General features: G+C 45.4%; 1 protein-coding gene across 4 annotated transcripts in view; it reads right to left on the bottom strand.

Moving 5' to 3' along the window:
- Window positions 1-8974, bottom strand: part of TACC2 (transforming acidic coiled-coil containing protein 2) — a 90655-nt gene extending 81681 nt beyond the window's left edge. For all 4 annotated transcript variants that reach the window (XM_072870859.1, XM_072870862.1, XM_072870860.1 and 1 more), the window contains exons 1-2: window positions 8931-8974; window positions 5113-5238 (exon numbers count right to left, since the gene is read on the bottom strand). In XM_072870859.1, the coding sequence (XP_072726960.1) occupies window positions 5113-5238; window positions 8931-8959 (155 nt within the window). In that variant the 5' untranslated portion in view covers window positions 8960-8974. The remainder of the gene's footprint in view (window positions 1-5112; window positions 5239-8930) is intronic.
- Between the last annotated feature and the right edge of the window lie 4725 nt (window positions 8975-13699).

Here is a 13699-nt window from a genome sequence, read left to right as displayed (position 1 = left end):
GATTAGAGAAAGTAAGATTTTAAAGGAAAAAGTTAACTGCTAAAAATAAGCGAATGCTGAACATCTGTTTGGAGAGTAAACAAAGAATTGCAAAGCCCAAACAATTCACAAGAGGGCCCAGCCAAGCAAGAATACCAAACGCACATAGAATTACGGACCTTATGTTAGCGCACATAAAACCGTCTCAGTTAACTGCTCACAGAAGCACCTGCTCCCTCTCACCCACGCCCTTCACGCAGGCCCCACTGCCCACCTGCAGCCCTTCAGCTTCTCCCTTTAAGTCTTTCCACATAAAATGAAACAATTTTCAGAGATATACTTCCACTAATGTCATTTTTAACGCTCCCTGCGAAGCAGAACTAGCCATCAAAATACAGGCATTTTTAGAAAAGCTCTGCTCCCTGGCCTTCACAAAGCACAGGGCTTACTTTTATGAGCTATAGTATCTGTATGTGTTAAAATCCACAAATAATTTCCCTTCATCTTTCCAAGCTTCATCTAAACCGTCAAATACTGCATTCCCATAAAGACCATGCCTGCCAAGTGTCAGCTGCCTTCCTTGTGCAAGTGAGCTTGTAAAGGAACACGGCAGAAATGCAGTTAGTACTTGCATTTTCTCTGACATCTGGCACCAACACAAGTACCAGGAGGCATCCACCCGCGTGCCGTGGACGGCGGGCTGTCGGACAGGGTACCACGGGCAGCCTCCACCCCTTTTCCCCACTGCTGTCGCTCTGACAAGGGGTCCACAGTACCAAGGAGTGCTGAGCAAGGCCATGAAAAGTAGGTTGCAAGAGTAATCACACCAGGTCTGGGGCTAATATTGCCACGTAATAATTTTGGCACTGTTCAGCGTGGTTTGCAGGTAGAATCGCAACGGCGTAGTGCAATTGCCCATCACCAGACGGGCATCACCTGCAGATGGGTGCTGCCCACTGGTGGCATAATGAGCTCACCAGGGACAAGGCAGAAGCAGAGCAGCTCAGAAATGGCACAGACTGCCCAAACTGAGGCAGGGTAGCACAGCACAGCAACCCTGCCCCAAACACAGACTCCACTTCAAACAATCCCGCCTAAGTCTGCATCACCTCTGGTACACCTATCAACTCATGGTACTTGTATCAGCTCAGACATGAAGTGGCTACATTAAAACCTCTGCTTCTCCCCAGCTCCTACTAAAACAAGACTTGCCATTAAACTTATCTTCCAGTTACTAATATTCAAATAGTTATAGCAAGGATACTACCAAAAGAGCCAAACCTTCCCAGTGCACAATAAACCATACATTGGCCAGTCTTCTTCCTGTACAGTCAAGCTGATTAGAAAACAAACATTTTTGTTCTCTGTCTCTGCTTACTTTTAAGTAATTTTAAAGCTCTGTCTCTGCTTATTCTTAAGTAATTCTCAAAAGTCACTTTCTGACTGTCTGCAGATACAGATAACCCTGGGTATTCCTGCCTGTGTCCTGCTAACACTGAGGAGCAGACGCTGAGAGCATCACAGTTCCCCAGGCTGAACTATGTCACCGGGAAAGGTCCATCTGCAGATGAAGCAACACAGCTTTTAGTGCATCCGACATCACCTATAACAAATTCCCTTATGACAGCTTAATGTGCCCATTAAGTTGCCCATAATGCTGCAACTTCAGATGGAGATTAAATGCAAGAGCAGAAGCTTTCCTTAGCACGTGGAAGGGACTAGATAGGGTTGCCCTGCTTGTTACCCATAGCCTGACCCTAATACAACTCATGCAGCAAGTGCTTTCCAAGCTGCCATTTTCTCCTGGGCACCTGCAGGTTTTTTGCCCACAAGACGGGCAGCAAGTTGGAAGGGAACAGGTAGGCACTGCTCAGAAATGTTTAACACCTCTAACCATGGAGCCCAGCTACGCTGTGGCACTTATCTGCCTTCTCTGCACTTATACAGCCGGAGCACTTATCTGCCTTCTCTGCCTTTCCAATCCAAACATTTCTCATATAAAACAGAAGTCCTGTTGCAGCGCTCTGCACCTGCAGCATAAAGAGAAAGATGTGTTTAGCCAAAATTTCTCCTAGTGCAACGTGAACTGGCAAACCAGAGTGAACTTGGCCTTTCAGATTCATTGCTAAACAAAAATGCCTGGCAGAACAGCCAGTGAACTTTTTACCTAATCCTTTTCAGGGCACTCCTCTGTAGATGCAGTACATAAAATCTACTTACTGAGCAGATGATACCATGTTGTCCCTGATCAATATGTTACCAGCAGGGGAGGAGAGAGGCAGACAGTCATCCTCAAGAAGCAAAACAAAGATACAGTTTCTTGACTGGACAGATGGAGGGACAACCTGATCTCTTATTATGCACTGCCATCTGGAAGACATTTAGCACAAACCGACCCCTGCCTTATATGCACCATTATTTTTCCCTGTCAAAGTACACACCATCTGCATTATGTGACACCCCTGATGGGGAAATACATGGAAACAAAAGGAACTTATTAGTAAATAACTAAATAAATTGGGAGAAAAACACTTTATAATTGTACTTTACTGCAGACAGACTGGAATAGCATCATGACATCTAATAGCCCTGGTAACATTTCAAAAGTATAGTGCACAGGTATAACCAGAAAGCATCGACACAGAGCCATGACACATGTGTGCACTAGAGAATTTTTGTGCAGTCACATTGAAAAGCAGTGGTGCAGTATTCCTACAAAAAATGCTGAAAAAGCAGTGGCTTTGATATGATGATCTTAATTACATAGGCAAGAATCTGCTCCACGTCACAGGTGAAGAGAAGCTGAGGGATAGGGCAATGACATGAAACAAGACACATCACTGCAACTCTTCCCTTGGATAAGAAAAGCCCAGTCCTGCTATTACTGATCCTCATTGTGAGCATAATCCCATGCATTTTAAGAGTACTACTTTCATTTGCTATTAACATTATGTTGTTACCAGTTTAGGTCTGACGGAACCACAGAGAAGTCAGCAGTGTTTTTTACTGCTGGAATAGAGTTGCGCCATGCCTGTTTCAGACAGGAGCTAAAGCAGGGGTCCAGCTGCATTGGTATTAACCCCTCTTCTGCCGATCCGCTGCATCTGCGGGTGGGCACACATGGGAGCTACTGTGTTTCTATTGCCAGGAGACCAGGGAACACCTCTGCAAGGCTCACAGAGAAGCTGGCAAGCAACAACAGCCTGGGCAGGAAAGACAGGTGCAAGGAGAACAGGTAGGCTTTTATGTCTAAAGCTGAGCAAGGATGCAAAATAAAGGAGTAAGAAAAACAAACAATATCGACAAGAGTTAACTTGTGCTAAGAGTTGTGAAAAGAGTTAGCTTTTTTAAAAAATAGACAAAAAAATTAAAACCAACAAACATAGGTGAACTACCTGCAGCCAGATTCACTCTAGCTGACCATAGTGTATTTCTCTCTCACCTTCCTCCGCTTCAGGAGCTGAAAAACTACCTACTTCCACACCAAATACCCCTGGTTTGCAGCTTTTTAGCACTGAACCCTTGCAAAAATCCTTGCACCTCCATCAAGGTCAGGATATGTAAACAAGAGCCAGCTCCTGCGGCTGCTGCATGGTCTGTGTGCCCTCACCCCTACTGGGCTCAGCCACCCCATACGGGCTCAGCACCAGCACTCGCAGCCTACACAACCGGGATGAAGCAAGGAACCCCAAGCCTGACTTTTGGACATTAACACATTTTCAACATTTTAAAGACAGAAGTTATGAAGTAGATCAAAAGAAAAGGTATAATATAATAAACTCAAAATTCCAGATCCACGTAAGAATGTGAACAGTGTGAATTCATAAGGTTTACAAGAAGCAGTAAATGAAAACACTCTCAGACTGCTCTTCCTAAATGTTTCCTAAGGTGACATTTCATCATAGACAGCTTGTGTGCCTTTTTCCCTATAAACAGCAAACTATCACCCCAAGGGCAACAGAGTCTTCTATTTCAAACTGTAGTCCAGAGACCATATACAAATCTTCCTGGCACTTTTGGTGTTAGTCTTTTTTCATTTCTTCGCAGTCAGAAAGCAGCTCCACCTCAATTACTGCTCACTCTTTCTAACTGCCTTGCTACTATGGCCAACAATCCATTAGCAAGAAAAAACAGAATCCACAAAAACCCATCAGTAACTCAATTACATTTGTTAAAAACAAAGAAACACAACTCTTTGAGTAAAAACTTAAAAGAACTGGAAGAAATCCACATCATTAGCTTCCCACTGTAAGCTTCATCTTACCCCAACTGGAGAAAAAAGTTTGTTTCTCGCAGATTCACTCAGCCAGCATTTGCGACTAACCAGCCTGGGGACTGATTCAAGACCAGTATGGGCTAAACAGCAAAGTCACCCAGCTTTTAAGGTGGATTGAGCAAACCACACAAGCTCCTTTCTGCCTTTGATAGCATATTATTGCTACTTCAGCTAACCAATTTAATGCTAGCTTAAATATATTGTGCATGTTTACACTCCACTGAATTCACAATGATTGAAGGGCAAACACACCCTACAAGGCTTCCTCTACTGTTGGCAGTTAAGACAAACTCCAACACCCAAAGATCTTGACAACCCAACTGCCACCAGCACAAATAAAGCAACAGTTTCCCTTCTCAGTGCACATAAAAGCAGCCAAAAAGCCCAGTGTCCAACAGAGATGTGATGCTTGAATGCTTTATAATCAGCATTATACTGTTAAGAACTTCTCAAAAGTAAAGAAAACACCCAAAGGATCAGTTACATTGTACTAATCCAAAAAATAGTATAAGCACCTAAAAAAATATAAGGCATATATTGCACTTTCACATTGCATGACCCTCCTATGTGCCAAAGTGATTCAATCTCAGGGAAAGGTAAGCGGCATCTTCCTTTGAAGGTTTTGATAGAGGGAGATTTAAATTCTGGTAAAGACTTCCACTGATAGATGCTCCAGTGACTACAGACAGACTCAGCAAACCCATCAGCAACCGGCCATACCAGACATATATCCATCCAAGAAGAGTTATAGCAATTTCTTAGCTAGCGCTGACCTCCGTGGTCCTCCACCCGCCCACATCAGTAAGCGGTCTGCAGCTGCTTCCCACCGCTCCAGCTGCGATGGCTCTGTACAATACCTTGCTGCAGTCAGCTCAGCAGCATCCGCGGGGTCAACATTTCCATACGCCGCAGAAACAGCTAAGGGTTGCTCAGAAGGATCAAGGGGAGAAGCCAACTGTATATCATCACCTGGCCCAGAAGGGCTGCGGAGAGAAAAGACATGGAAAAAGGCAGCCTTAGAGGTCTGAGTTATTGCAGAACTACTGTCACTTGCCTGTCTGAGCCCCCAGACTTTAGCATGCGTATGCGAACTTGTGTGTTAGGGAATGCAGCGAAAGTTGGCTTTTTTAATATAAGCTGCTTTTGTGCACAGCTCTACTGTTCCCACCAGACTGAAGTCACTGGATTTTTGTCTGTGTTACAACTGCAGGAGCAATGAGATAGTACAACAGCAAATTAACCCCATTTTGCTTCTGATTTTAAAAAGCAAATGAGAAAACGAGCGACTGCTTGAACAAGAGAAATGGCAAGACTTCCTTGCTCAGAAACCATGTAGCACACAGGGAGCTCGAGTCTGGCTTTCACCTGCCACGGAGCTGCGCGGGGGCTCATCGGCGGGAGCACAGAGTCAGCCAAAGGTGTCCCGGGTGTTGCAGGGAGACCCCCAGCCTTGCCCCATACCCGGGGAAAGCAGGGCACAGCCGAGTACTAAGTGGCTAAAAGAAAACGATTTGGAAACGCACCCTGGAATCAATAAGGAAAGGAGCCTCACTGAGGAAGTGGGTTTCGTTTGTTTTTAACACAGACACCAAATCATGGGAACCCCCTGAAAACAGTGGTTTTGTTGCCTACTTCAGCCTGACTTTCTCATGTGGCCACCCAGAGACCAGGGCCCTGGAAGTATCAGTTTTCCCTGGAACTCACTGAAATCCTCAGGTTTTTGGAAAACGTAAAATGTGACCTTTAATTGGAGTTCCGATTTCACACCTGCGGATTCACCCAACTGGCTCGGTTTTGAGGTGCTGCTTTCCTGAACCCCCTTCTGTCCATGTTGTTTCCAGTACTACCAAGTGAATACAACCCTGTACACAGACAGATGGTACCTTACACAGACAGATTTTATTTAAGCATAAACTTAAAACTGTCACTCCCAGACAGCGATGTTCACACAGTCTACGGACAAGGTAACTTGAAACTTGGGCTTGGGGAGGTGATGGCGAAGCTGTTCGCTGCCAAGCCACCCTGCTCTGTGCGGCACAAACAATGAAGCTATCCAAAAGCTGCTCAAACTAGTTCTACAACTGACATTCCTGGGCATCACAAGGCCTTCGCCTCCCAGGCGCCCGCCACCAGGTCCCTGCTGCAAGTCCTCGCCAGCAGCTGGCCTTTTAGGCCAATTTGTTTCAAGAATCGAGCTCTAAAAAGGCCATGAGCTTTTTCCATTCCATTGCCTGAGTTCTGGGTCAAGTCTGGAGGAGGATCTACTTAAAATGACTTCCAAATTCTACTTGTGACAAGCATGACTGAAATACTTTTCAAAGGAAAATACCTCACAGTTTAACAAGCAGTTGCTTACTAACAGCTGCAGCGAGCACACTAAATTCAGCCTCAAGACCAAGGGGTTCAGTCTGTTATTAGCGTGGCACAAGTGAAAGACGTTGCCCATCAAGTGTCCTTAGGCTCGTGAGTTTCATAATTTCACTTTTAAGGTCTCTACTTATCCTTGAAAAGAGATTTTCCAAGCCACTGTTAGAAGGCAGGTATGCAAATAGCAAGTTTTAGACAAAGCTTGACCTATAGCAGTCATTAAACGTCAATGAATGAATGAGAAATAACTGCATAAACCTATGTAATTTCTTCTGTTTAAACATAGGAGGTCTGACCTCTGTCTGTGTAAGAATCTTTCAAACCAAGGCAGGAAATGTATTTAAAATATGTAAAAAAGCACAGCTTTACACATGTGGACACAGAGGCAAGCAGGGTCAGCTCCTCGGCGCCAGCCCCGCGAACGCCGCGAGGGCTAGGTACTGTGGTGGTTCCATTTGTTGCTCTCCTACCGACATCAGTGAGATGCAAATCTTACAACCCCAATTTCATACTAAAGTTTTACAATGTTTTGCCACTGCTGCTGGAGACAGAAGGCAGCTACGGGTCTTGGCATTTTCTCCCTGTCCATGTTTTTCCAATCAGGAGAGCTGGATGTGGCTCCCTTTGAACCCTCAACAACAGCTCCAAGTTTACTCCAAGGGAAACCAATAAGCATTTCAAGCCCTGCTATCTCCTAGTCCCCAACATTTGGTTGCTTTTAATGAGATAAGGGTAAGATTTATAGGTCCTGCTCTTACTCCAGAAATCTCTGGAAAATGGCACCAACAACTGCAAGGCAGGACTGAGCTCTCAGCACTCTCATCACCCGCTGTCGTCTTCTTCAAGAAACGAGATGTTGCTCACTGGGTACAGCAAGGCTCATAGACAAAATCTGCTAGATTTCATACTTGGCTTTGTAATAATTTGGGCCAGAGAGTCAATTTTTTGAGCCTCAGTTTACACATGCATAAGAAAAAATATTAATTAATCACAGAAATGTATTGATTTACTATTTCTGGTAAGTTCTTACACTGCAATTCTTTGCAAGGGAAAGAGATCTAGCAGCATCTACATCAGTTCAAATTCATTCATTCAAACACATTGTACCTTGCAAAATTTCATCCATTTTATTATGTCATTCCTTCATAATATTCATTTTTACCTTCTCAGACTTTATTTTGTAGCTTATCTCATACATTAGCCACATTCATTGAAATAAACTTCATGTGTAGAAAATCCAACAATAACCTGCTATAGTAACTCTATGTACCTTTGGTATTTCTGTTCTTTAAAAGTATTTTCATGATTATCAGGACTCCTGTCAATATAATTTAGCAGAGTAGCAGGTAAGAAGCTATTTCCCAGATTAGAAATCAACATTACTAGTATCAGAAACCAAAACTAATCTTGTTCAGGACTGCTGCATAAGCTACCAGCACAGGATTAAAAACAAACAAAACCCTCTTTTTTTTTTTCCCTCTACTACTTCTTGTGAGGTAATTTAAGATTGATTTAAATATTAATAGAATTTTAGAAAAAATATGAGATGCTAAGATTGAAATGGAAAGTCTGGCTTTATTTCCCCGTGAACTAAGGGGACATCCATACAACCAAACGATGTCCCCACAGGGCAAGTCCGTATGCCAGCAATAGCTTTAAAAGCTCAGATACAGCAGCGACTGGGGGTCACCAGTTGCCTTTGCTGGTCACTATGCATAGATATAACCAAGGCTTTACTCGTACCAGCTAAACACACACTCACAGTCAAAAGTTCGAGTTTCGGAAAATACGCTGCCTTTTGTAAACCCACCAAAGACTTACTTTGCATTTAAATATGTGATTTTGGAAAAATCTCTCAAATTCCTTCTGTACGCTGAAGGAGAAACTATGCCCTAAGCGCCTCGCATCAGCACTTTGTATTTACACTGCAGGACCTTCTGCACGCCTCAGCCAGGCTGAGTCTTGCTGAGCTGGGCGCTGTACAAACACCGTAATGAAGGTATCCAAGAGATGAACTGGCCTGTGTTAATTAAACAAGTAAAATCACTGGCATTCAGGGGACACATGAGTTTGATGTACAGTACTGTGCACAGCAGCATTTCTACACTTACGGAAAAAAGACATGACCACCAAGATACCAGAACTGGCTCCTGGGGGAATTACTCCAGTGTCTCAGATACACATGCTCTTCCTCTGAGCCGGACTCAAGCAATCAGCAGAACAGCGCTGGATGCTGGGTGACCATGCTCAGAGCGTCCCGTGAGAGCCAGCCCAGCCCACCGCGGCTTGGGCAGGACCTGAGTCACACCTGTCCCCAAGGAAGGGAACTGCCATCATCCTGCTGAGCAACAGGAGCCAGCTGCACCTCCCGAAGGCTGCGGGCTGCCTGCAGTCCGTGGGGAAACGCGCGACTGCCCGGCTCCAGACACAAGACTGTGCTTCCAGCAACAAGGGAGTCCCTTCTCCTCCTGCAAATTTCCATCCTGATAAAGTAAGAAAGGAAAACAAACCCAGAAACTGCATTCTGGAGAAATTAAAGCATCTTTTAAAAGACTTCCTGAAGGCAATACCCCACCTATTAAAAGCAACCTCAGAAACCCAGCTGCACAGCAGCTGGCAAGCCCTGCAGGTAACTCCAAATCGCCCGGCCGAGCGGGATGATAGTGCTATCGCTGTCAGGGAGTCCGCGCACGTGACGATGGAGAGTAATTCTCAGAAGGGATGCTTTTCTGGCAGTGCTTGTGGAAATCCTGACAAGACAGAGAAGTTATCCTGGCAGGGATGGTGTTTAGTCACACATTACCTGAGGGCCTGGACTTCCTCTCTCACCCAACCCTGCTTGCGTAAAAGTCCCTCGATTCGCATAACACGTGTATCCAGATTGATCATGGATGTGATCAGTCATAACCATAATAGAAAAAAATAAAATTTCTTTGCCCGAGTGTTCTACATTACTGGGGTCACATTAAAACCTAAAAGTTATGGTGAGTTATTACATTAGGCAAATACAATTATTTTAGATTAAAAGACTTAAGGGGACTGAAACACGCGCTACAGTATTACTTCCTTCGCAAGCTAAGAGGGACAACAGAAAGCCACATAAAAGTCTTAGAAGTATAAATCACGCCTGCACAGGATGAATAAGCGTATTCGCTGTAATAACTGTCAACCAGTATAAAAAGCCCACAACGTCACCGCCGTGCAGCTTTTAGAGCCTCTGAAGGGCTCCCAGTCACGTCCTGATGTCACTGCTGCAGAATTTAAAAGTCTCCTAATTCCAGCTAGTAAACCTGAACCAGAAGTTTCTCAGCGCGATCAAGCCCCAGCTCCCCTCCAAAGTCTCCTCGCCCGCTGACACTCCGGCCCAGCAGAAACCCAACCGCAAGCCATGGCAGGAGCCACAAAACCATCCAGCCTCCTTCTTGGAGGCAAGGAGAGTTAATCCTGTCCCAGAGCTGGAGTGTGAGCAGGAGGGCATTTTCCTCGGTAGAAGAACTTTTTCAAAAAGTTGCGCAAAGGGGAAAAAGGGGGGGGGGAAGGCGCAATAATCTTTCCGAGAGAGAAAAGCAGGGGCAAACGACAGCTAACTTTTAATTTCTGATACAGACTGCAACCGCACATTGCTTTTGTTATTTCCTTGGCTAACTTTCCCCTCGCAAGTGTCTACTTACCAAGGCCAGGAAATAATCACCAGCTTCGCTATTCTCAGTCATCCTCGGTTCCAACACGCCAACCCACAACAGGCCCTCAGTTGAAAACGAATTCCCTCCACTTCCACCATCCCGGGTCGGGAGCAGCGGCTCTCCCTCCCCTACTTCCAAACCCCAGCCCCGGCAGCTGCTTGGGCGAGCGCCGGAGCTTACAAAAGGCCGATGAAGAGAAGCCTGGAGCTGCTTTTCGGAGGCTCCTCCCATGAGGCTCCCCGAGGAAAGGCCGCAGCGACCAAGCCTGCCGCGCCCCGCGTCCTCCCCCGCCGGGGTCGGATGCCTCCGGGGCGGCTCCGCCGCCCCGGAGGCATCCGACCCCGGCGGGGAGGACGCGGGGCGCGTCCGGCCGCGGGAGCGCTTGCAGCAAGCGGAGAGAAGGACACACACCCCCCCACCCCACACATCCAAGACCCCTCACGCTGGCCCAAAGCTGCAAGAGCGATAAAACACTCGTCCCCCCGTGGGTTTTGTTCTTTTTCTCCCGGGGAATTTCTTCCAGGACTTGTTGAGTCACGGCAAGCTGCTCGGAGTTTCCATCTGCTGCCCATGGTGGGGGATGTGGAGGGATTGAATTACGCCGTATGTAACACTTCCAGCGTGCACAAATGCCTCCTAACGTTTTAAAAACCGCTTCAGCCGAGCCAGTTGATGGTGTTTGGCAGCTTTTTAAAGTTGCAGGATGCAGGAATGGTGTTTGGCCCGACTTTAAAGGTGACTTTTAAAAAGTTGCAGGATGCAGGAAAAGTTTTTAACAGCGTCCACTGAAACTTTATTTGTTTATAGCTGTAAATCTAAACCAAACCTTTTTATTCCTACTCTAATTCTGGTGTTAATTCCAGCTCCTAAAGTCACACAGGTTTTCTCATAGGTTTCTTTACCTATAGGAAAATGGAGCAGTTTTAATTAGTTGCATGCCCTTATTAATCTCTTTGGTTTCCTATGGGTTTATTACAGCACAAAAGAATGGCTTCACAGGTAATTAAGTCTTCACATTGAGATACACCAAACTGTGTCTACAAGCTGCCAGCACCCAAGGAATGACTTGAGTCTCTACCCAGGGAGATCATTATCATGTTTATAACATGTCACACAATACCTATAGACTAAACGCCTATAATATCTATCCCACAGCAAGGTAGTTGGTAGATTCATTGCTTACCAAATCCCCAATCGAGATATTTCAGATAAAATGCTGGGGCTACAGAGATTTAATTTAGCTGACTTTCCCAGGTGACTCCACGGGCACTCTGCCCAAACTCTGGACATTTAACTGTGGTGCCAGCTCTACCTGCTTGGGTGACAAAACATCTCCTCTTCTTCAGAACTCAGTCCAGCTCTTAGCAGGGCTCTGCATCTCCTTTTAATGTTAGGGTACACTGATGATACCAGTTGGACCTCCCAAAGCATCAATTCAGAACTGAGCCTCAGGTGTAAAAAGGTATTCATCTTTTTTTTTTTTTTTTTTTGACTCTTGAACTTTTTCTCATTCTAGCCCTTGTTCGATTTTCTATGGGCAAAAGGAGGGAACAGATTTTTGCCCCGGTAAATTTTGTGTTATAGGAGAACTTTCACATTCACGAGTCTGAAAGCAGATGACAGGGATTTCCCCTGGATGTGCTCATTGCTGCTTTTAACAATTCAGATACCTGTACAGGAAATAGAGGAATATACCAAATGATCCCTGGAGACCAAATCAGAGACTATCATAGATTAAAATGCTGAAAAACATGTAGACTACCAACATCACCTGGGCTGCAAGGTACGGCTCATCAAGGGGCAAACATCAGTTGTGGAATGAGATGCTGTGGGGAGTTCACTTAGTCGCAGCACCAGGAGCCAGTAGCATCTGCTCTGACAGCAAGGATCAACTTCAGGCAGAGAGTTAAAGTTCCTGGGGAGAGCAGCTCTCTCATATCCTGCCTCCCAAGCAGCAGGAAACCAGGCATGGAAAAAGTTACTGTGATTTCTGATACAGGTACAGGCATTCAGCCACCCTCTCATTTTGGGGGGAACTAAACTCTTTTGTCATCTGGAAACCATTTCACAAATAGCTTCTGCAGGTATAACAGCCCTGAGGAGGAGGGAGACCCCGGAGAGAATAAGATTCATTAAAATAAATTTTTATTTTCTTTGCAAGCAGCACTTCAGTCTGGTGCACGGCTGTGGACATGGGCTAGCTACATTCCTGCTAACAAAACCAAATTTAGCATTTTTGGAATAAAATGGTCATTTTATTGGTCATTCAGACTCAAATAACATGCCTCTCCCTGTTTACTCATTAGCCTCTTGCTGTACCAAAACCCTTTCACCTACTGCTAAGCAATCTCAAGCCACCTTTGTCACAAAAACCTTCCCACTTCCTCCCAGTGCCCTCTGCTACCTCAACAGTGGAAAACTGATACGCAGTAACTCCAGGAACACCTTGCTAAGGTGTGCTTGATTATCTGATTTTCCTGTGAGAATTAATTAATCTGCATTAATAGAAGGCTTGGGGGAGGAGAGAGGAAACAAGCTGAAAAGCAACAGGAAAACAAGAGATAAGCACCCTCCCAGCAAGGCTGGGGAGACAATTACAGGACAGGGGCTGACTTTCAGGCTGCAGCCTGCAGTGACACGCTGTCTGGCTGAGGCTGGGAGCCTGCAGATCAAAGGGCCGCGAAAGAAAGTCTTGCACAAGATTTCTCTGGAGGGCTGGAGCTGGATGGGAGCGGTGAGCGTGCTGAGCAGAGGGGCTCAGCGGCAGGGGACGTCCTGCAGGATGGCCCCGCTGGAGTCCGGGCCCTTCCCTAGCTCCCAGGGAAGAGTTAGCCTCAAGGAAAGGCCAGAAAGCATCGGGATGGCTTATACTGGGGGGAACTGTTGTGGGTTTTTACTGTAGATCCCAAACGTTTTAAAAGAACACCAGTATTTTGCATGTGGGTGAAGGATTTTATCATTGCTAGACCCCCACTTTTTCCTTTTCTCCATATGTATGTGCCCAGGAAAATAACAATTACCAAGCTATATGTGAGAAGTTAGGTTGCAATCTTACGGGTGGAGAAAATCCTAAAAGAAATAATCATCTTTTTAGTTGGGCAATGCTAAGTAGTTCATGACACAGGTACAAGGAAGTGCCTGTGGTGATACTATAGTTGCCTGACATTACATAGGCACATGGTGCTGGAAGGCAGAGCATATATATACATACTTCACCCAGCTTCCACATCCCACGTTGCTTCTAACTGCGGGATCGCCACATGAATATTCTCCTCAGGCGTGCAACATTTTTACCCTACACTCAGGAATATGGGAAACTGAATTACAGAAAAATTAAAGGTACTTAAGTTCAGTACCTCCAGCAGTGCTGGATTCCAGGACATTGTTTTAGGTT

This window comes from Ciconia boyciana, chromosome 8 (genome assembly GCF_034638445.1).
Source record: "Ciconia boyciana chromosome 8, ASM3463844v1, whole genome shotgun sequence".
Lineage (NCBI taxonomy): Eukaryota > Metazoa > Chordata > Aves > Ciconiiformes > Ciconiidae > Ciconia > Ciconia boyciana.
The sequence above is the reverse complement of the archived record's forward strand: the minus strand, read 5'-3'. Positions and strand labels throughout refer to the sequence as shown.